The sequence below is a fragment of the Apodemus sylvaticus genome, chromosome 1, assembly GCF_947179515.1.
Source record: "Apodemus sylvaticus chromosome 1, mApoSyl1.1, whole genome shotgun sequence".
NCBI classification, from domain to species: domain Eukaryota; kingdom Metazoa; phylum Chordata; class Mammalia; order Rodentia; family Muridae; genus Apodemus; species Apodemus sylvaticus.
In genome coordinates this window covers 17,082,087-17,104,450 of record NC_067472.1, presented here as the reverse complement: position 1 = coordinate 17,104,450, position 22,364 = coordinate 17,082,087, and the positions used below count along the sequence as shown (strand labels likewise).

General features: G+C 46.1%; 1 protein-coding gene across 1 annotated transcript; it reads left to right on the top strand.

Moving 5' to 3' along the window:
* Positions 1–6,281: 6,281 nt before the first annotated feature.
* On the top strand, positions 6,282–20,402 carry Hif1an (hypoxia inducible factor 1 subunit alpha inhibitor). Its single transcript, XM_052185138.1, has 8 exons — positions 6,282–6,487; positions 6,715–6,965; positions 9,319–9,467; positions 11,970–12,115; positions 13,020–13,126; positions 13,512–13,575; positions 13,823–13,933; positions 15,249–20,402. Exons 1-8 carry the CDS (start codon positions 6,311–6,313, stop codon positions 15,291–15,293), a joined length of 1,050 nt encoding a protein of 349 aa, XP_052041098.1. The 5' UTR covers positions 6,282–6,310; the 3' UTR covers positions 15,294–20,402.
* The last annotated feature ends 1,962 nt before the right edge of the window (positions 20,403–22,364 follow it).

The window sequence follows — 22,364 nt, the reverse complement described above, 5'->3', positions numbered from 1 at the left end:
ATTAACAAACCCTTAACACAGTAGACTGGGAGACAGGATTGCATACTATTAAGTTTTCATTTTATTTACACAAGTAGGGTTTGGATATATTGCATCTTATGAGTATTCACGTATTTCCACCAAACCTTTAGACACGATACTATTAAAGAATCTGTTCTCAAATGTATATCAGAATGACAAACACAGACATGTAGTATTCAACGTGTAGATTGGGGGAGGGGGCTACTGCAGTGCATTTTGTCCTCTTGTAGAATTGTTAGACGTCATCAGAATTAATTTGACATCTGCATTTAACTAACAGCAAGCCCTAATCTCATGTGGCTCAAGAAACAAAATTGGTCTAAATTATTTGTTTTTTTATAAAATTTATATAGAATACAATTTATTTTTTAAAGAACATTATATGTATGAGTGTTTTGCCCATGTGTGTGTTTGCACTCCACATGCATGTGGTGCTGGAGGAGGCCAAAGGGCATCAATCAGATCCCCCTGGAACTGGAGTTTCAAAGAATCCACGGTTACAGTGGGATTGTTAGCCTTCATCCAGGTGCTAGGAATTGAACACTGGTCCTGAATCCTCGGTCCTCTGGAAGAACAGCTAGTACTCTTAACTCTGAGAGATCTCTCCAGCCCCACAATGAACTTTTTTTTTTTTTTTTTTTTTTTGAGACAGGGTGTACTGGCTGGTTTTGTGTGTCAACTTGACACAGGCTGGAGTCATCACAGAGAAAGTAGTTTCAGTTGGGGAAGTGCCTCCATGAGATCCAGCTGTGGGGCATTTTCTCAGTTAGTGATCAAGTGGGGAGGGCCCCTTGTGGGTGGTGCCATCCCTGGGCTGGTGTTCTTGGGTTCTATAAGAGAGCAGGCTGAGCAAGCCAGGAGAAGCAAGCCAGTAAGAAACATCCCTCTATGGCCTCTGCATCAGCTCCTGCTTCCTGACCTGCTTGAGTTCCAGTCCTGACTTCCTTTAGTGTTGAACTGCAACGTAGAAGTGTAAGCTCAATAAACCCTTTCCTCCCCAACTTGCTTCTTGGTCATGATGTTTGTGCAGGAATAAAAACCCTGACTAAGACAAATTGGTACCAGTGTAGTGGGGTATTCCGGTGACAACCTGACCATGTTTTGGGGAGGACTGTGGAAGGACTTTGGAACTTTGAGCTAGATGATCCATTCAGTGTTAAGAGCTCTGTGGAATGTTCTGTAGGAGCTTGGAAGATAATGTTGAGAACATTGCAGAAAATGGAGGCCTGGCTTGTGAAATTTCAGGGGGAAGATTAAAAGACTCTTAAAGGGGCCATGTTTTGATTGTGAAGATTCTGTGGTTTTGGTTAGCTGGGGCTGAAGAATCAGCTGTGAGTAACAAGATACCAGAACCACTAAAGCAAACCTTTGTGTTACTGGGACTATTGATGCTGGTTAGCTGGAGCTAAGAAATTAGCGGTGATTAAGAAGAGACCAGCATCACTGAGGTGAAATCTTCTGGGAAGTGTTTTCTGAGAGCACAGAGAGTGTGTTCCAGAGATAGCCACAGTTGCATTTTGTGCTGTGGCTGGACTGTGTAAGAGTCACCCAGATGGTACTGGTTTTGAAGGCATGAAGGGGTCATGAAGAGCAGCTGAGGCTCTTGGCACAGTGAGAGGCCACAGAAGGCCATTGGTGAAGGTGCAGCCTCAGTTGCAATTGATGGCCCAGGGCTTGAAGGGGTCATGCATAGGAGCAGAGGCTTGTCACCCTGATGAGAGGCTATTGGTGAAGCCTAATTACAGTGGAAGATAGCAGCCTTTTGGAGACAGTACCATTTGATGACCACCAAGAACAGCAGCAGCAGTGGAGTACAGGCAGCTGGAGCCTAGAAGACAAGCTATGTGCTACAAAGGGCAGAGCTGGAGAAGTGACCCAGGCCCTTGGAGGAGCCCAGAAGATCATGAGTTGGATCCCAGACATTGAATCATTGGAGTTTGAGTTTTGCTTTTGGTTGTGACTGTGTCCTGATATGTTTCCCTCTTGAAGGAAGAAAGTATTTTAGTGGAGCCCACAGTTAAGAGACTTTGAATTTTTAAAAGACTTTGAATTTTAAAGATATTGGACATTTTAAGGTGATTGAACTTTTAATATGTAAAGACTGTGGGACTTTTAAAGTAATTTAGATCTTGGGGATGAATAAGAAAGCAAGGGTTGAGGCTTAATAGTGATGTGTTTGTGTGTCAAGTTGACAAGGGGTCAATTGTACTGGCTAGTTTTGTGTGTCAACTTGACACAGGCTGGAGTTATCACAGAGAAAGGAGCTTCAGTTGGGGAAGTACCTCCATGAGATCCAGCTGTGGGGCATTTTCTCAATTAGTGATCAAGTGGGGAGGGCCCCTTGTGGGTGGTGCCATCCCTGGGCTGGTGTTCTTGGGTTCTATAAGAGAGCAGGCTGAGCAAGCCAGGAGAAGCAAGCCAGTAAGAAACATCCCTCCATGGCCTCTGCATCAGCTCCTGCTTCCTGACCTGCTTGAGTTCCAGTCCTGACTTCCTTTAGTGATGAACTGCAATGTGGAAGTGTAAGCTCAATAAACCCTTTCCTCCCTAACTTGCTTCTTGGTCATGATGTTTGTGCAGGAATAGAAACCCTGACTAAGACACAGGGTTTCTCTATATAGCACTGGCTGTCCTGGAACTCACTCCATAGACCAGGCTGGCTTTGAACTCAGAAATCTGCCTGCCTCTGCCTCCCAAGTGCTGATATTAAAGGCATGCACCACTACTGCCTGACCCCACAATGTACTCTTCTGTGATGGTGTATGCCTCTTGCAATGTCAGCACTTGAAGTGAAGACAAAAAAAAAAAAAATCAGGTGTTAAGGCCAGCTTGAGCTACATAATGAGTTCAAGGCATATCTGGAATATGTGTGACCGTTGGGGTGGGGAACTGTATAATGATATTTTTAAATGTACATTAAAGGTGTGTGATCATCACATCTATCTAGTTCTAAAACATTTCATCACTGCCCCAGTGAAATCTCATACCAATTAGCATATTTCCTCTACTTCCACATATTGGCAAACACTAATCTACTTTCTGTTTCTATGTTTTTGCCTAAGCGGTATGCGTTATCAGGTTTTGGGGTTTTTTTTCCCCAGCCTTTGATATAGGAGGGAAGGAAGGATTCCTCCTCCTCCTCCTCTTCATCATCATCATAATCTTCTTTAAAGATTTATTTTATTTATAAATGATTAAACTGTAGCTGTCAGGCACACCAGAAGAGGGCATCAGATCCCATTACAGATGGTTGTGAGCCACCATGTGGGTGCTGGGATTTGAACTCAGGACCTCCCGGAAGAGCAGCCAGTGCTCTTACTCTCTAAGCCATCTCTCCAGCCTCTGGCTAAGCCTCTGAAGTGCTTGAGAGTATTGGCCTGGGCCACCACCTGAGGCTGGGAATCCCCCTTCTGCTCTCCACCAAGACTTGGCTTTCCTTTATAAGCACCTCGTTAAACACACTGCGTTTGCACAGCCTTTGTTTCCTAAGTACAGAAGTCCTGTGTCCCTTCAGATAGTTCCTTCTGTAACAAATTGTCCTCTTCTCCCTTGAGTAGCTTTTCTTGTGAGTTTTGGCCATGATAGATCTTCTCTGGAGACATGCCTGTTCAAGTCTTTTGTTCATTTTTAACTGAGTTATATTCTTTATTGTTGAGTTCTGAGAGTTCTTTATGGAACTCTAGGTGCAGTTTCCTTATTAGATAGATGTTCTGTAAAAATTTCCCCTAAGCACACTCTCCTCCCTCCCTCCCTCCCTTCCTTCCTCTCTTCTCCCTCTCTTCCTCCCTTCCTCCCCTTTGTTCTCCCTTCCTTCCTCTTGTTGAGACAGAGTCTCCTGTTGAGCAGGATGCCCTTGGACTTGTATATAGCTGAGGCTGGTCTTGAACCTCCCTCTTCCTGAGTCTCCCTCCCAAGTGCTGGTGTTTTAGCCATTCACTACTGTGGCTGGTTTGTATGGTGCTTGGCAGCAAACCCAGGACTTTATGCATGGAAGCAAGCACTCTACCAACCGAGATATATCACCATTCCTGTCTTTTTACTGTCTCCTTGATGTCCTTTGGCAATTTAATTTTATCGTGAAAAGTATCGTGTTAAATCCTGTCAAGATTCCACTCTAAAGCAAGGCAGTGGTGGCTCATGCTTTTAATCACAACACTCAGGAGGCAGAAGTGGGAGGTACTCTGTCCGTCCAAGGACAGCTTGGTCTACAGAGCAAATTCCAGGACAGCCCAGGCTGTAGGCTTTCCAAAAATAAATCCCAATTAGTTATAGTTTGTAAACCTTTTTGTATGGTGCTAGATTTGTTTCGCTAGGGACTTTTGTATGTCTATTCATAAGGGTTATTGATCTGAGTTCTCTGTCGTTTTCTCATCTTGATATCTGGATAATGCTGGCCTCATAGGATGAATTTGGAAGTCTTCCATTCTCCTTTGTTTCTGAAGGATTGTTAGCAATTCTGTTGTGTTTGGTAGGGTTCATCAATGAATCTGTATTGTTTTAGACTTTTCTTTATGGGATTAAAAAATTCCTAATGTAGTTTTGATATGGGTCCATTTAGATTTTTCTATTTTTTTCCTTGAATCAGTTATTATAGTTGGCGTTTTGACAGGAATTCCTCGATTTCATCTAGAGTCTCTACTTGTAACATTCACTTGTTTGTAGTATTTTACATAATACCTTTTTATGTTTGTAAAGTCAGTGTTATGTTCCTGAATTCATTCCTGATTTTAGTAATATAAATTTCTAAGTCTGTTTTTTTTTTTTTTTTAATTTTCAGGGCTTTACAGTTAAAAAAAAAATTCAAAAAATCTTGACTGCTGCCAGACCCCTTCATGGAGACAACCCTATCATTAGTTTGTTATATCATAGTTACTAGGTAGCACAGGTATATAACTAAGACAGAGTATTAATTTCTATTGCTGCATATTCAGTTAAAATTTTAATGTTCTTTAAAGAAGTCATAAAATTGGCAGCCCAAACAACACCGACTTATTATCTCACATTTGTCATGAGTATAGGTTCTAGTTAGTCAGGTCTGTGGCTCAGGCTCTCACCAGTGTGAAACCAAGACCCTTGCCATCTGAGGTTCTGTATCCTTTTATAAGCATCACAGTTATTAGTCAAATTCAATTACTTGAATTTATAGGACAGCGTTTCCCATGTTGTTGTTGGCTATTAGCCAATAGTCTTTCTCAGGTTGTAAAGAATTCACTTGTCATTCTCTGAAAAAAAAAATTATGTATACACACAGACACACACACACACACACACACACACACACCTTCAAGCCAAACCAGACAGCATGTATTATGGATTCAAATCACCAAGACTTTTGTCTCTGACTAATGTTTCCAGATTTAAAGGGCTAGAGAGATAATGTCAGCCCAAGATAAGTCTCCATCTTGATGATCTCAAATTTGACTGGTTAGGGACTTTCACTATATCTTTGCCCATATAATGTAACCTAATTACAGGGACACTACCCTGTCATAGTTGCAGTTCCTGCTGTCATTTTAAGGGGAGACATGTACAGCAAGGGATGACAATCTTGGCTTCCTGTGGGTATCCATTAGAATGGATAGAATGGTCCAGTAAGCAAACAAAGTAATATCATCTCTTATAACCAGTATATATATTGTTGGAAGATGTGCATATCTGTGGTTGAGTATCATTGCAGCATATCAAATAATACTAAACAAAAAGGATCTTTTTCTGGATTTTATTTTATTTTATTTTATTTTTTTATTTTTTTTTTTTTTTAAGGGATGGTGGCTTGCTGTGTTATCCAGACTGGCTCTGGACTCGAATTCCAGTGGTCTTCCTGCATCAGCCTCTGGAGTAGTGGGAACTATAAGCCCTTGGTCCTCTCTAGATTCTGAATGAATTCAGTTTGCCATTTGTCATCTGTCTAAGCCTTCAGGACAGTTTTACCCAAGATCTATGTGCTAACTGATTTTTCTATTGATTCCTTAAGTGGATCTAAGCGTTGGCTTCTCTCCCCACCCGTGAGAGTAAAGTTTAAAGCTTAATTACACTTTCCTCCGTCTTTGCAGCAGTATTTTGTGGGCCTGTTTGTTCCCTTTTCTAAGGCACCAAGCAGGTCGGCCTTATGGAGCCTAGACTGTAGTGCTGCAGGTCACCGTTAGGTAGCGCTCCTTCAACCTAGGCTCCCACCTACTTAATAGGTCGGGACCGGTTTCTCTTGCAGTTCATCTCTATGGTGTTCGTTGTGGTCGCTTCCGGAAAGGGCGGAGCTTCTACTTCCGGCGGGGCCGTCCCTAGAGTAGAGATGGCGGCGACTGCAGCCGAGGTTGCGGCCTCTGGCTCTGGAGAGGCCCGGGAAGAAGCTGAAGCTCCGGGTCCGGCCTGGGATGAGTCCCAGCTACGAAGTTACAGCTTTCCGACCAGGCCCATCCCACGTCTGAGCCAGAGTGACCCTCGGGCGGAAGAGCTCATCGAAAATGAGGTGGGGGGCGGGGCTGCTGCCAAAGGGGTGGAGGAAGGGACCCAGTAAGGGGAGAGGTGGGAAACTGGATTGTGGACGGAGACTTGAGAGGCGGGAAAGAGAGATGGCAGGTCGGGAGTGCTTGATGGGAGAAACTGTTGTGACAAGTATAGATATCGTCAAAAAGAACATATTATATAGCTCCTTGGAATTACTTGATTGAGTTTTTTTTTGATGTTTTTGCTTAGGAGCCTGTGGTACTGACCGACACAAATCTTGTGTATCCTGCTCTGAAGTGGGACCTCGAATACCTGCAAGAGAATATTGGCAACGGAGATTTCTCTGTGTATAGCGCCAGCACCCATAAGTTCTTATACTATGATGAGAAGAAGATGGCCAATTTCCAGAACTTTAAGCCAAGGTCCAACAGGGAGGAAATTAAATTTCATGAGTTCGTTGAGAAACTACAAGCTATACAGCAGCGTGGGGGAGAAGAGCGGTAAGTTGCCCAGTCAGTAGAACTAGGGCATCCGCTTTCCCAAACTTGTTTGAAGGTGTGGTAGAATTGGGTAAGAAGAGACTGGCATCTCCAGCCTCTAGGTTCCACGAGTGAATATTCTGCTCTGTGCTTTGCGTCCTTGATGGTTCTTTTTAGCTTAGTGGATTGAGAATAGAATTCGCCTTGAACTGTGAATCGAATTTCCTGTCTTAGGTAGGTAGAGTGATGGTTGCCTTGCAGGGTTAGTTGGATGAAAGAAAGACTTGACGATGCCTATGTAGGACTTACAATAATATGCCGAAGGCATATGTCCTGTTCAAAGTTAGAAGTCATTGTGCATTTCTGTTTGGGAAGGCTGTCCCAGGGTTCTAAAATTTCAAGCTCAAATAATTTCAAGATTATTACTTAAAATCTTTTGACTTCTTGAAGAAAAAAAAAACTTGTGTTTTATGCATGCAGGTGTTTGTTTTTTGTTGCTATTGTTTTGTTTTGGGTTTTTTTTTTTTTTTTTTTGGGAGGGGGGTAGGAACTCACTCTGGAGCTCTACTGGCCGGGGACTTACCATATAGATTAGGCTGGCCTCAAACTCACTGAGATCCTCTTGCTTCTGCCTTGAGTGCTGAGATTAAAGGCGGGCATGGGTGTTTACCTGTATGTCTTGCACAGCATGTGTATTTAATGCCTGTAGAGGGCAGAAGGCATTCCATCTTCTGCAAAGGAGTTACAGATAGTTGTTAACTGCCATGCGGGTCCTGGGAACTGAACCCCATCTCCTACTGCAGCTCTTCCCTGATGAGCCATCTCTGTAGCCCTTTTGACGTTTGAAACACACCCATACACACAGATGCACACGCATACGCACACAGAGTAAGACAATAATTACTTGTTATATTTAGCCCTGATATTGACAGTTTGCAATCTTGATACTCAGATACTGTCCTGGCTGGGGACAGTTCGTGCTGAAAAGTTCAGTAGTCCTTTATGATTTGGGTTAAGGGATATCAGGATCCTCTAGCTTTGGGAAGATCAGAACACATCGCTTGATAGACTGTTTTGTTCCATTGGTCAAAATCATTTGGAAAAGTGATTCATTCTTTGTTTTTATTTCCATTTCTGAGGATAGCCCAGTTAATATAGGCTCCAGGCAGCAGTCAGTCCCACATTATAAAATTGTCCCTCGAGAACTGCTTTCGCTGAGTACTTAATCGTGAATGATTGTCCCACATTTGGTGGCCATATCTGGAGAACTCTGTAGTCTCCTATCTTGATTTTCTTTCTGGCTTCCTATCATCAGAATGTAACTAAGTGAATAGAGTTTAAATGTCTGGGCCAGTGATATGGTTCATTGGGTAAATGTGCTAAGAGCCAAGACCACCATGGTGGAAAATAGAACCAGCTTTTCAAAAGTTGTCCCATGACCTCCACATGTATACTGAGAGATATTTTGAGCTTTTATAACTCAATTGTAATACCAATATGGTTTAGATTTGTGGCTTACCTTTTTTTTTGTTCTTGTTTTTGGGTTTCTTTTTTTGTTTTTTTTTTTGGAAGGGTGGTACATGTGTGTAATCGTGGCACTCAGGAGGTTGAAGCAGAAGAATCAGGAATTCAGGGCTAGCCTCTCTTATGAGAGAGCCTAGGAGGTTCCTTGTAGCTAGTTTTTTCCAACTTACTGAGATTTTTAATTAATGTTGCCATAACTGTTAGGATTTAAGGCACTGAAGTCCCTTGTTTTCTCTCATACATGCTTGTCCTGGGTCACATCATCTTGTTGATTCCCTGACACAATTGTCCCAGTAGTTACAGTCTGGAATTTTGCAATTAGATGTAGCAAAGGGAAAAACAGGATAGTCTGGACTATTTCCTAAAATCATACTTGGAAGCAATGCAAGTCCCTTTGTGACATTGTATCGGTCAAACCAAGTTCTCCCACAAAGAAGAGCAGCTGGTGAGCAGTATTCAGTCAGCCACAGTGGTCTCAAGGGCCAGAGGTAGAGCAGCCTTGAGAGTCTGAGAGAAGTCAGACTCATTATAGACTTTGTAGACAGGCTTCCAGGGAACTAAATTGTGTGAAATTTCCATGTGCTTGGACCTTTTCATAGGGAACCTGAATTCTTGGGTAGTCTGTATTGTGATCCTGAGGGTGAAGAATCACGTCTTTGAAGAGCTTGTTGTGGAGCAGAGCTCAGACATGGAGAAAGAATTCAGCTCTGTGACTACTGTTCAACTACTTGCATGGCTACAGCTGTTCTGTTGGAGATGCTAGTTACAGCCTTGAGTTTCCAGACAGAGAGAGGTATTTACCAGGGACCGCTCACATATACTGATGGAACTTTTTTCTTGGGGAATGTAGGTTGTATCTGCAGCAAACACTCAATGACACCGTGGGTAGAAAGATTGTCATGGACTTCTTGGGTTTTAACTGGAACTGGATTAATAAACAACAGGGGAAGCGTGGCTGGGGGCAGCTGACCTCCAACCTGCTGCTCATCGGCATGGAAGGTAAGAAGTACTTCCAGAAGTGTGGCTTTGCATCCTGCAGACCTGATTTCTAACCCAGTCTCCACCACTTCTTAGCCCCGTGACTGGGCACCAGTCACTGAATGTTTTAAGGCCTCAGCATCCTCATCTGCAGAAGGAACAAGATAGCATTTCGTAAGGAGCTGCCACAATTGAATGAGATAATGTATAATTTAAGTCATGTGGCTAATGCTGTGTATTTTCCTCTCACAGTTGCTGTGAGCACAGAGGCCAAGTCCATCACATGCAGGATGTTGAGGGGTCTGTTCCTGTACAAATGGAAACTTTTTAAAAGACAGGTTCTCACTATGTAGCTCTGGCCAGCGTGAAACTGAGTATATAGACCAGAGTGGCCTTGAATCCACAGAGATCAGCCCGAGTGCTGGGATAAAAGAAAGGCATGTACCGCTGTGCCTGGCAGAGACTATTTTCTAATATGGTGAAACCTTATCTCTTAACTACATATTTATGGAGCTCAAAACTGAAGGATATAAATAGGCATCAGCCTCCAGTCTCCTCCCCTTGCTCAGCATCTCGGCTTTCCTCTCCAGACACTTCATGGCTTACTTGTGTGTGTTTCTTGCTGGGAGTTTTTATATATATACAAGTTTTTAATCTTATGTGTATGAATGGTTTGTGTACATGTATGTATATGCGTATGTATATGCACCTTCTGTGTACCTGGTACAGGTGGATATAAGGAGGCAATGGCGGCTGGAGAGATAGCTCAGAGGTTAAGAGCACTGACTGCTCTTCTGAAGGTCCTGAGTTCAACTCCCAGCAACCACATGGTGGCTCACAAACATCTGTAATGAGATCTGACTGAAGACAGATCTGAAGATAGTGTATTCATATAAATAATAAATCTTTTTTTTAAAAAAAGGGAGGCAATGGAGTCCCTGGAACTGGAGTTAGGGTGGTTGTGAGCCGTCATGTGGATGCTAGGAATCAAACCCTGGTCCTTTGCAAAAGCAACAAGTGCTCTAAACTGCTGAGCCACCTCTCTAGCCCTTTGTTTATTTTTTTGTTTTTGGTTTTTTGTTTTGAGTAGAAAGAAGCGTTTAAGTGCTGTTCTGGAGAAGGAACACTGTTTGCAGGGTGGGGTTATTATCTTTCCTTGTTTAGCACCAGCTCAGCACTGTGCTAACCATCAGCTGCTGTGCAGTGATTGCTGAGTAAACTTGGTGAACAAAGAAACAGAATAATGCCATTGACCTGATTGGGCCCCGAGGTCCCTTCTCCTTTAACTGGTATTTCCTCAGATTTGGACATTTGATAGCACTATTAAAGAGGTTTGAACAGTACAGCCTGGGAATTGACACTCACCTGCCTGTTTAAAACCAACTTTGACTTTTTAGAAAAAATAGTTCTGCTTTCCCTGGCTCTGGGTTAATCTTTCCTTTGCTGTGGCCAGGTGCCTCTGGTGGAAATGCAAGGGCTACTTTGAGGATGCATTTAGCCTGTCCACAGTAGGAAGGCAGCTGTCTGGGCACACTAGGTGTTTAGTTTGTGACAGGGTTTCACTGTATATCCCTGGTTGGCTAGAAACATGCTACATAGCTGGGGGTAGCCTGGCACTCAGCAGTGCTCCTGCCCGGCCTCCCTAGTGCTAGGACTATAGCTGTGCACCACTAAGTTCTCTAGGCTCAGATTGTATAGAAGGTACAGTTGTGACTTTAGTTATACAGGATAGATGAAATGTGCATTAGCACAGAACTAATTCAAGGTAGCAATATATGTATGTGTATATGTATTTACACTTGTGATCCTGGTATTGTCATAGGTCCTTGCATGTGGGCAAGTGCTGTGCCATTAGGCTGTTTTGAAAACATTTATATGTTAAATCAGGGTCTCGATAAGTTGTCCATGCTGGCCTTGAAATTATGGTCCTCCTGCTCCAGACTCTTTAGTAGCTGGAATCACAGGCCTGCATTATAAGGCCTGACCTAGGTGACATTCTAAGCAATGTCTCTTAAATTCTGCAGCCCTCTCCAGTAATTCAGTAATCTTTCTCTCCCTGAGAATCAGCAGCCCAGTGTAGCTCTCAGCAACGCTGTATCCCACAGGTGTGGCGAGGCGAGAACAGCAGTTGAGAGTTTCTGGGCTCCAGAAGAACTCCTCAGAGGCAAGTGTGTGCGACATCAGTGCCAGTCCTGTCAGTCTGTCCTCATTGTTGCGCTGCTCTTGGATTCTTGCCATAGTCAGGAAGAGTGTAAGCTTGTTGCCTGTCAGACTTATTTAATGAACTCTTGCTGCCAGTAGGACATCAGCCAGCATTGAGGGTAATTTCCTAGCTGCCGGTGGACCTTGCCCAGTCATGGCGGTTCGAGTTTACTACGCATAAAATGGAACACTTGACTGACTCACTACGAGTTAACAATTAGCTAGAAGGACAGCTAGCAGCACTAGGCTGTATCTGCATTTCACTTGTGCAGTGGGAGCCACTACCTCAACTAAGAAAATGTCCTTTTTGGTTTTTTGCAGGAAATGTGACACCTGCTCACTATGATGAGCAGCAGAACTTTTTTGCCCAGATAAAAGGCCATAAGAGATGCATCTTATTTCCTCCGGATCAGTTCGAGTGCCTCTATCCATACCCTGTCCATCACCCCTGTGACAGGCAGAGCCAGGTGAGCTTATGGTTGAAGAGGGTATAGAACTCTGGGCTCTAGGAATGTCTTTGAGATGAGAGGCTGGAATACCTTTGCCTTCCTTTTGGGGGTGCGTCAGGTCTGCTTTACTGCTGGTCTTGTCTACAAACAAGCCCAGAGAAGAATTTCACAGTGTAGCCTACATGTTCTAGGTTCCTGTGATGATCTCAGATATTTGTAAGTATAAACAGAGCTAATTGGGGGGGGGGGTGTCAGACCCCATCATTAATGTTGGAAGACTTGGATTTCTTAGTTTGTTTTTGTTTTGTTTGTTTTTGCTTTGGTTTCATCAATTATGAATACCTCCACCGACTTTAACAACTGTTCTCTTTTATTGTGTATGCTTCTTTTTGATAGGGAGATAGGTAAACAAAATATTTCTGTGTCTGAGTATTTTGCCTGCGTATATGTATGTGCACCATGTGCATGCCTGGCTCCTGTAGAGGCCACAAGAAGAGGTTGGGTCTCCTGGAGCTGGAGCTACGGAGGGTTGTGAGGCCACCATTGGTGTGGGATTCACACCTGGGTCCTCCAGGAGAGCAGCCAGTGCTCCTAACTGCAGAGCCACCTCTCCAGCTTCTGATGTCCTCTTGAGGAGAAAGAGGCCTTGCTACTTCATGTAGCAGTCTTCCAGTTAGAATTTGTTTGCGGGAAACATTTGGAAAGGTTTGGGTAATGGATGAATCCGCACTGAAGTCTAGAATTCTTTATAGTGTAACGAGAACATGGACTTCCTTAAGTTGTTCTCCAAGAGGGCCAGTTAATATACATTGTATCCTCTCCATGCAAACTGTGAAATCATTTTTTAAGTCTTTTTTTTTTTCCTTTTTTAGCTGCCATAGCAGTCACTGGACTGACCTTTTTTCTCTTTCTTGACCCTTAGGTGGACTTTGACAATCCTGACTACGAGAGTTTCCCCAATTTCCGAAATGTGGTTGGTTATGAAACAGTGGTTGGCCCTGGTGATGTTCTTTACATCCCAATGTACTGGTGAGGAGGCTAGGGATGGGGCCTCTTGATATACTTCCTTTCCTGTTTCCAGAAAGCTTTATCTGAGTCCCTTCTCAATTGTGGCAGTATTATCTACCTGCAGGAAGATTAGCATGTCCAGACTGAGCACACTGAGCGTAGAGGACAGCTCTCGCTTAAGAAAGGAAGACAATTTCCTCAAATCCAAAGAGCTCTGCCTTCCCTGTACAGCCCCCTCATTTCTGGAGACCGATTGCCACAGCCCCTGCCCACTGTATGTTTCACAGGATGAGCATAAAGCACCTGTCTTCACTCTTTCCCTCTGCTGGACTAGACGAGTTTTTCCGTCCTTGTCTCTGGAAAGTAATCTGGAGCCCCTCCCCCCCTTTTTTCTCTTTCTTAATAGGTGGCACCACATAGAGTCATTACTAAATGGGGGAATTACCATCACTGTGAACTTCTGGTATAAGGTGAATATTAGAGGGGTTTTGTTGTTGTTATTGGTATACACACACACACATAAATTTTGTGTGTGTGTGTCCATGTGGAACTGGGGCTGGGCTGGGCTGGGGCTGTTGATTATCCCTGGAAGAGATTTGCAGGGAAATGGAGAAGAATAAAATTGAACTGTTCATTTTTAGAAGGGAGGCTGGGACTAGAGAAAGAATGCTGCAAGCCTGGTTAGAGGGAGTTCCTGAGCTCTTCCTTCCTTTTTAGGGGGCTCCCACCCCTAAGAGAATCGAATATCCTCTCAAAGCTCATCAGAAAGTAGCCATCATGAGAAACATTGAGAAGATGCTTGGAGAGGCCTTGGGGAACCCACAAGAGGTGAGGGCTCCTCTGTCTCAGTAGCTGCTGTCTTTCCATAGAGTTGATTTGTATATTTAGGAAATCTTGTTTTCTGTGAGAGTGGGGCATGACTGGCGGATCCATTATAATCTGTTCCATGCTACTAGTAATGTCTGCCTTGGGGCATGTGTGCCATCTGGGGACCCCTGAGCGGATTCTTACAGAATGGGAAGTGTGTAATAAGGCATCTCCTTGTGCTCTCCCAGCTGGGCCAGGGCTGCTGTAGGTAGTGCTGAGTCCCGCTTCTCACCCAGGTATATTACTGGTCCATTGGCTAAAAGAGGAGGAGTGTATTTTACTTGCCTTACTTCCTTCCTGTGGTTAGTCTCCAGATCAGAGGTGCCTGTGGGGTTGAGAGCACCAGTCCTCACTGCAGGTGGCTTTTTGTTGAGGGCGGAGTGAAGGGGCTTAAAAGGGGAGAGTATAGGGGGTTAGGTGAGTGTGGCTAGGCGACGTAGGGGAAGGTGTCCAGGCGGGCCCTTGCCTGGGCACCTCTGCCCCTGAGGGACCACACACACACAGACATAGTATAGAATAGAGTTTATTCAGAGTAGGGGATGGGAGTTAGAGGTAGAGAGAGAGAGAGAGAGAGAGAGAGAGAGAGAGAGAGAGAGAGAGAAGAGAGAGAGAGAGAAGAGAGAGAGAAGAGAGAGAGAGAGAAGAGAGAGAAGAGAGAGAGAGAGAGAGAGAGAGAGAGAAAGAGAAGAGAGAGAAAGAGAAGAGAGAGAAGAGAGAGAAGAGAGAGAAGAGAGAATAGAGTGGAGACCGGCCATGACCACGTGGAGGGGGGAAGAGCCCCAGAGGCAGAGAGGTGAGAGAGTGTGGGAGAGCGGAGAGCAAAGAGGGAGAGGAGGGGCAAGTAGCCCCTCTTATAGTGGACCAGATCTCTGGGGCGGGGCATACTTGGCTATTGCCAGGTAGGTGTGGGGTGGAGCTTAGACAAAACCCCAACACGGAGAAGCATTTAAAATTCTCAGGCACATTGGAGACACCTGCAGACAGACTTTCAGGTGTTTGCGGGTTATTGGCTCTTCAGAGCATTTTCTGTCTGATGGGTGCTGCTTGCAGATACACAGGGTGTTATAAAAGGGAAGGAAAATAAGCTGCACCTCCAAAGGGTTATTGCCCTAGAATACTAAGTTGACAGTCAGGAAAGTTGATTAGAAAACTTACAAGATCTGAAAATCTTTTGTCCCTGCCTGTAGCTGAATATTGCATGTCTCCAGGCACACCCAGTTCTACTCCAGGGTCTGGAGATAGATGGTTCTGACTGGCTTCTCATATCTCTTTACAGGTGGGGCCTTTGTTGAACACCATGATTAAAGGCCGTTACAACTAACCTGCCAGAGGTCAAGGCCTTGTGCCAGGTGACTGCTCTCCTGTCCACATGCTTCGTCGATGAGGACAGGACACTCCAAGCACTAGCATTGCACGCTGCACTTAATGGACTGGACTCTTGCCATGGCCCTGGAGGCAGGTGTCTGAGGCGAGGCAGGGTAGCCAACTCCACTCCCGTTTGGAAAGGTTTCTCACCCTTGCCTCTTGAGTCCCAGAACCTTCCCCCCTTTGCCCCCCTGAAGTCCTGCATTTAGTGTGTGGAGTCCCAGCTTCTGGTTGTAATCATGTCTGTGTTAGTCTGTTAACCTCAGGGTGTGTGTGTGTGTACATGTGTGCATATGCATGTGTATCATACACATGCATGTATCTGTTCCTGTCCCCTCTTCCTGGGTCAGGATGTCACTTCTGGCTCTCAGCTCCTGTCTCCTGAGGCCTCAGTGCCTCAGCCTGGGAGGAGAGATGCTCCTGTATCCCTACAACATCTGGGCTGTGGTGCCAGAATGAATCTGCACATCAGTCTGCCTTCTGCCAGTTTTTGCAGCATAGTCAGGCTACAAACCAGGTGGCAATAATTGCTGGGACCCTAATGGGAACATTGAGAAGGAGGCTTATCTTTGGGAGCCTAGGTAGCCTTCTAGTGGAAGAGGATTAGATAGGATTCCAGTTGAGAACTACACCCTCAAGCCATATATAGAAGGAAGACTTGGGGACCTAAAAACAGAGGATTGTGCATATGTCCAAATACAGGCAGATGCAGCTGTTCTTTCAGTACCAGCTCTTGTCCCTGTGCTACATTGAGGAGATTCTAGCTCTGACTTCTTTGGGCTCCAGGGGTATGAACCTCTGCATCTGTGTGTACACATCTGCACACGTGTATGTATGTGTTCACACTTGCCATCCTTCTTGCTTACTAAGGTTCTCTACTGCTTACATTGTCCAGAGTGACAGAACAGTGTGAACCCCAGATACTGCCTGACTTAGCCTATAGCTTTTAAACTCGGATTTTAGCCATCCTATCTTGGTCAGATCTTACTGTAGCCAACCTAAAGCTGACTGGCTCAAGCCTCCAGGTCCTGTGTCTTTCCCTGTCCAGGCCACATCCCCTGCTCCTGCTGAGCTTCCTGGCTGAGTAGATGAAATGGGGTCAAACTTAGGCAGCTAACTCAATACCTTTCATCCACCTCAGGGCAAGGGAAAAAGCTTTCTCTTGCCTCTTAGAGCCAGCGCCTCTGCCAGACCCAGCAAAGCGTCGCATGACAGCTGGAGCAGAACTAGTAGAGCTCTTAGATAGAATTTACTTTTTTGTTGGTAGCTATTTATGGGAACCCTCCTCAGGGCTGCAGCGTATAGCTGAGCAGCTCAATGTTACACAACACCGTCATTCACATCTGTTAAGAGGGAATGGGGCCCCTGCAGCTTGGCAGAGAGGTGGCCTTGTGTCCACTTACCTCAAGTCCCTTCTCCATCATCCTTTTCTCTAAAATCTGAGTTGGAAGTCTGATTTTATTATTTTCCTTGTCACCTTTTAATCCCCTTCCCTGTAGATTTGACCTTAAGCTGTGGGTCTTAGCCCTGAAGCTCGGCTTACAGCGCCGCATGGACTGAAAAGATGCATGTGTGTGCTTATGCATCCCTGTGTGCATTAGGGGAGGGATCTTTAGTACCCCTGGGGCTCTGATGCAGTGTGGGTGTGTGCTACCGACTTGAGTATAGCTCTAAATACAGCCAGTGCTGGACAGTGTGAGTAAACTCATGCCTCCATCTCTCTTGGGCAAAAGGAACGCAGCAAAAGAGCAAGGCAGAACAGTATCAGTTTGGCCAGCATGGTAGATTTTTTGTTCTCAGCATATCTATGGTCCTGGCTCTGCCCTCAAAAGTGTCAGGGCTGTGTAGCAAGGAATCTGGCTCTGCTTGGTTGATCTTCAGTATATTGCCCCCACAGGTCTGACCTAGGGTGGCTGGGAGCAAAGAGAGAAAAGGTGAGCTTTGGGACCATCACAGGGTTGGCCCTGATGCTGGTGTGATGTCTTAGCTGGTCCTGATTTTAGACACCTGATGTGTACCAGTATTTTTAGCTCTGTCCCTCACAATGCTGCACGGTAGCTTTTACTTGACAGATAAAGAAACCACTCAGAGTAGGTGAAGAGTGGTAGTCCAGATCAAACCTAATGCTCCTTTGGCTTTAAACCCGCGCCTCCCCTGCTCCTCCATTTCTTCCAGATGCTGTTGGTTCTCTACCTCACCTCAAGCCTTGTTCCCTTGCCAGTGTAGGCAGGCTCAGGCAAGAGGGTGTGGGAGGGTGAAAGGCTTTGGGGGTTCCAGCTAGAGACATGGAAAAGCTGCCTGCAAAGCCATCTTAACAAGCCAAGGGTTCTGGGAAGAACCCTTCCCCTGCTGGGGAAGGGGGTGCTGTGTGCTCTTGAATGTAGCTGCGGCAGCTCCTCTCAGCACACCTGCATGCTGAGAGGTAGCTCTAGGTCACTCAATTCATGTTCTGCTGGGCCACTTCCTCCTGGGGATGACGTGCAGGATCTCACCTAGGTGAGGGCTGCCGGAGGCTCTAGTCTACTTGGAGCAGAGCAAGTGTTGCTACAGTGTATCCACTCTAGCCAGCAGCATGGGGTCAGACGGGTCAGACGGGCCAAGGAAGGTGGAGCCTCGGGCTTGTCCAGGGGGCAGCCATGCTGCAAGTCTCATGTTTACACCAGCAGTACAGTGAGAACTACTGTTTTGGGAAGTCAAATATTTGCTGGGGGGGTTAGAGTGATAGGGTGGAGGAGGGGCTGTTCTGGGCATCAGTTGAGCAGATGCCCGGGATGCCTGGGGGAGACCAGCTTCCCCTACAAATCAGAGCTCTAAATTACAAGGTTTTTACCAACGCGAACAGTTGGGGGAAGTCGTCTGCTCTCATTTGCGTAATGGTTTCTGTCACTGGTGATTAGACACAGGATGAAGGAAAAGAAATTTGACAATTAGGAATGAGCCATCATTAATCTGAATCTGTTAGGAGACAGAGAGGGGAAGGATCCTTACTAGTGGGCCAACCTAGTATGGGGAGACACTCCCTGTCTCTGACCCCAGAATCTTCTGGGCCAAGTACCCTTTAGTGTGGGTAGAGCTTGCATGCCTCCTAGACTAGGAGTCCAGCCCTAGCTGGAGGTGGGTTTGCAAACAGACGTGAGCCAGCCAAGTTGAAGGTAGATGAGTGACGGAGGCGAGTTACCATGTGCGCTTAGGTACAGGGGTGTTCCTGTAGTCGTCAGCACCGTCGGGCTCCACCTGTGACAAGGATCTGTCACTTCCCAGCACTGGAGCGTGTGCGAGAAACCTGCTCTTTATCAAGCCCCAGCCACTGTGGAAGCTGGAAAGGAAACCACATGAAGAGTAGCAGAGCCCAGGTCTGTGCAAGGAGGGGGTGTTGTGAGGAAGAGCTGGGCACAGCCAGGCTGTCTGAGGAGGGGACTCCACCTCACCTCCCAGCAACATTGACTGACCCTGGATCAGCGAGCCATTGCTGTGGGCAACAGTGAGGTTCCTGGCTCAGTGACCCAGTGATGTGGCTATTAAAAAGTTTGGAGAGTCCAGGTTAGATCTTCCAGTGTTTGAGATTTACCTCACCATTCACCCCCATCCCTTCAAACGCCTAAGAATATTAGTCTGTACCAAGTAGTAGTCCTCACCATTAGTGTGTTCCTTAGACCCCAGGCGCCCTCAAGACTCGTGGGGGAGGGGGCTCCTCTGTCTCCTTTCATAATGTGAACTTCTCAAGGAGGGTGCTATCTCAGTCCTTGGCAAGTTCCCTACCTCTGTTGTCTTTCATCCTTCAAAACTTGGTGCAGAATTTAGCAAGGGCTACCAGCAGTGACCCTCTGACCAGTTTTACCTAGATGGGCAGGCGTGGGATGGGGATAGCTCAGGGTTCTAGAGGCCCAGGCCTTTCTAGTTCCTGTTTTTCTTGGTGTCCTCTTAACCCATCTTTTAGTGGATCTTTGAGCTTTCTCCTACCCAAGCTCTCAGTGACCTCTTCAACAAGGCTCTTTTCCTCAAAGAAGCTCTCTGGCTCCAAGTGCTGGACTGCTTGGCTGGAGGATCCCCCTCCACTGGGGTTCCCTGCCCCCGCTTCCCTTCTGACCTCAGGTAGCTCTGTTGCTGTGTCCGTCTGCTCTGTCCGCTTGCCATTCCTTGGTCTTCCCATGTGGGTTCGTTGACACTCTGGTGGGCCTTTCTACTTAGTCTTCAGCCAGCTCTGTTTAATTATAGACCCAGAGGGTCCTCTGACTGGAGCCCTGTTGAGCACTTTGGGGACATTTCTGGAGGCTCAGAGGCTCAGAAATTGGTGTCCTTAAGGCCCATGGGCCTGTGATTAGCGATGCCTTGGAGAGGCATTTGAGGAGGAACTTGGAGAAGTGAAGGACTTGGTGAGGAGACTTCAAGAAAGAGGCCAGGCTTGGCAGGAGCGGGCTTTGTGTTTCCATCTGAGTGTGTCCTCGTGCCTTAGGGGGCCCAGCAGTTCAGGGATGAGGGGCATTTTCTGAATGTCTCCTAATTTCTCTCAGGTCTTTGGCTCAGTGTCACCAAGTTTTGACAGACCCTTTCGTTCCTGAGCTTGCTAGAAGGGAAGCAGCATGTTGAGTAGTCTGGTGTCAGGAGTGGAGGCCTCCTGTGAGAAAGACTGGGATGGTAGGGGGGAGAGAGAGAGAGAGCCCAGTGGTCAGCTTCTCACCGATGGCTCTCCGGTCCTCCAAGGGAGTAAGGACAGTTGATTCAAGAAGTCACTTTAAAACTGCCTGCCCTCTTCACCTAACATCTGTTCTCATTTGGGGAAGGAATGTGTGTCCATATTTTCAAGGGAAGACAGTCTGGTGTTTAAAAGCATGTGTCTGGGGTCTGGTCCCTTCGGTACATTTCTAGCTTGCTACTTACCAGCCGGGTTTGACCTTGGTTGATTGATTTAACCTGAGTCTCAGTTTCCTTTACTATAATGACTTGTGGGTGTGGGGGTTTGAAAATATCTACCTCAGGGTTGCTGGATTAACTGAAATAATGTCTGTAAAGCTTTAGCCTGGTGCCTGGCAAGCACTTAATAAACGGCTGTGGTGGTGGTGGTTTACAGTATGTGACTTATTTTAAACACTTGGCTTCAGCGATGAATGAGATTTCCAGCCACTCATCTCTAAACCCATGCCTGCTCAGCCAGACTCCAGCTCGTTGCCGCCTGGTGGTCTGCACCCCTCACTGGCACACCGTGGGGGCTCAGTTGCTCCTCATTCCACCTGTAGGAGCTATTGCCTCTCACAGAGGGAGGCACTGGCATAGGTGTGAGCACCTGTCCCTGCTCATACTGGTCTCCCAGCTGTGGCAAGGACCTGTCTCTACTCCCTTCTAAGTTCCTCTGGAAGAGAATATGGCAGCTGAGGCCCTTGTGGTCCACTTTTTATGATATTCAGTGTGTTTAATTGACAAATGTGTCAGGATTACTCAAGGGCATAGGGAATTCAAATTGAAGAAAATGGTGGGTGCTTCTGTGCTTCTGTTCAGGCACTGTGCTAGTCCCCTTGCACTGAGTGCTCTCGCCTCAGTAGGGGAGATAAGGATGCACTGGACAAGCACCTCACTTGGTTTGGATATCCACAGTAGGATAGGCCTTCTATGGAATGCTACAGCCCCCACTGATAACTGGAATATACGGAGCACTCAGGTTGCAGAAAAAGTAGAAGGCATGTTTCTGCCCAGCTTTCTTTTACACCTAGTCAAAAGAGTTTGCCAGAGAAAGGACTATATATAGTAACAGGAAAAGAATAAAACCCTTTGGTTAGTCACAGAAATCTGGCAATCTGTTTGGTTGTGGGCCGCATTTATTGTGAAGGGCAGATAGATTGGATTGCGCCATTTAAAGTGCCCTGTTGTCCTCGCATACAGCCTAGCCGCTACCCAGGTTACTCAGGCTTCAGTCTGAACTTCTGTGGGGGCATGGGATTCCCAGCACTGCAGTGGGATCCCGCTGGTCTAGAGGCTGCACCGCCCCTGCCGACCTCCTCCTGTCTTATGGTGCCACACTTTGATGGTTCCCTCTACAGCTGTGCAGGCTCTCCAGGCTCTGGCACTAGCCTCATCAGGAAAGATGCCTTTTGCCAAGCCATCCCCCTGGGCAGCAGGGCATTTAGAGTCACCTGCAGTCACCTCTTTTATGCAACTCTGGTCTCAGGCCTTGGCTGTCTTCCCCATTGCTTATTCTTTTTGCTTAAGACCTGTTCACTTGGTCATTAGGGTCAATCCTGTCTTTAGGGAAGCTCTGTACGTTAACCTAAAATCGGTGTGTGTGTGGGTGTGTGTGTGTGTGTGTGTGTACCAGGATTTTATTCTGTTTGAGTATATAGTGTGTAGTGCAGTGTAGGGGACAGGTTGAGAAGACACTGGGTCTGCCATTCTGCATGACTTTGGAGAAATGACAAGTTGCCTGGACTTAACTTCTTCATAACTGCATACTTTGTGATGGTTACACGAAACAAGGTAGGTGAAAGAAGGCTTAGCAGATGGATGGTGGTGGCTCAGTCATCCTCCTCAGCCGCCAGGGCTTCAGGCTTCCATCCTTCCTAGAGTGGATCTCTCTCTATCCCGCTTCCCAACTAGGTCCTATGGCCAGTCTTAAGGTGTGCCTAGTTGTCAGCGCCTGAGCAGGGCCAAGGGTGAGCATCGACTCCGGCTCAAGGCTCCCTTCCCCTCGTCAGTGCCTTCCAGCTCTATCAAGGCCCTTAGCACCATTGCCATCTCTAGGCAGTGATTTCACAGAATTCATTGTCAACACTATACAAATACAGAACTGTGAAGTCAATACATTAGACCTAGTTTCCTCTCTTCAGGAATAAAGATAATTGCTTGAAGCTTTGTACTAGCTAGTGTCAGTCAGGAGATAGGAGACACTGATGTGTGCAGGGTGTCACAGTAGAGCCACAGTGACGCAAACAACGTTGTTGCAGGCTGTTGTGCTAGTCTGCAGGTAGATCAGCCCAGGCTAGGAGATGCTGCTTCTGCACATCTTTGCAATTCCACTTCTGCTTAGCTGTCAGTCTCC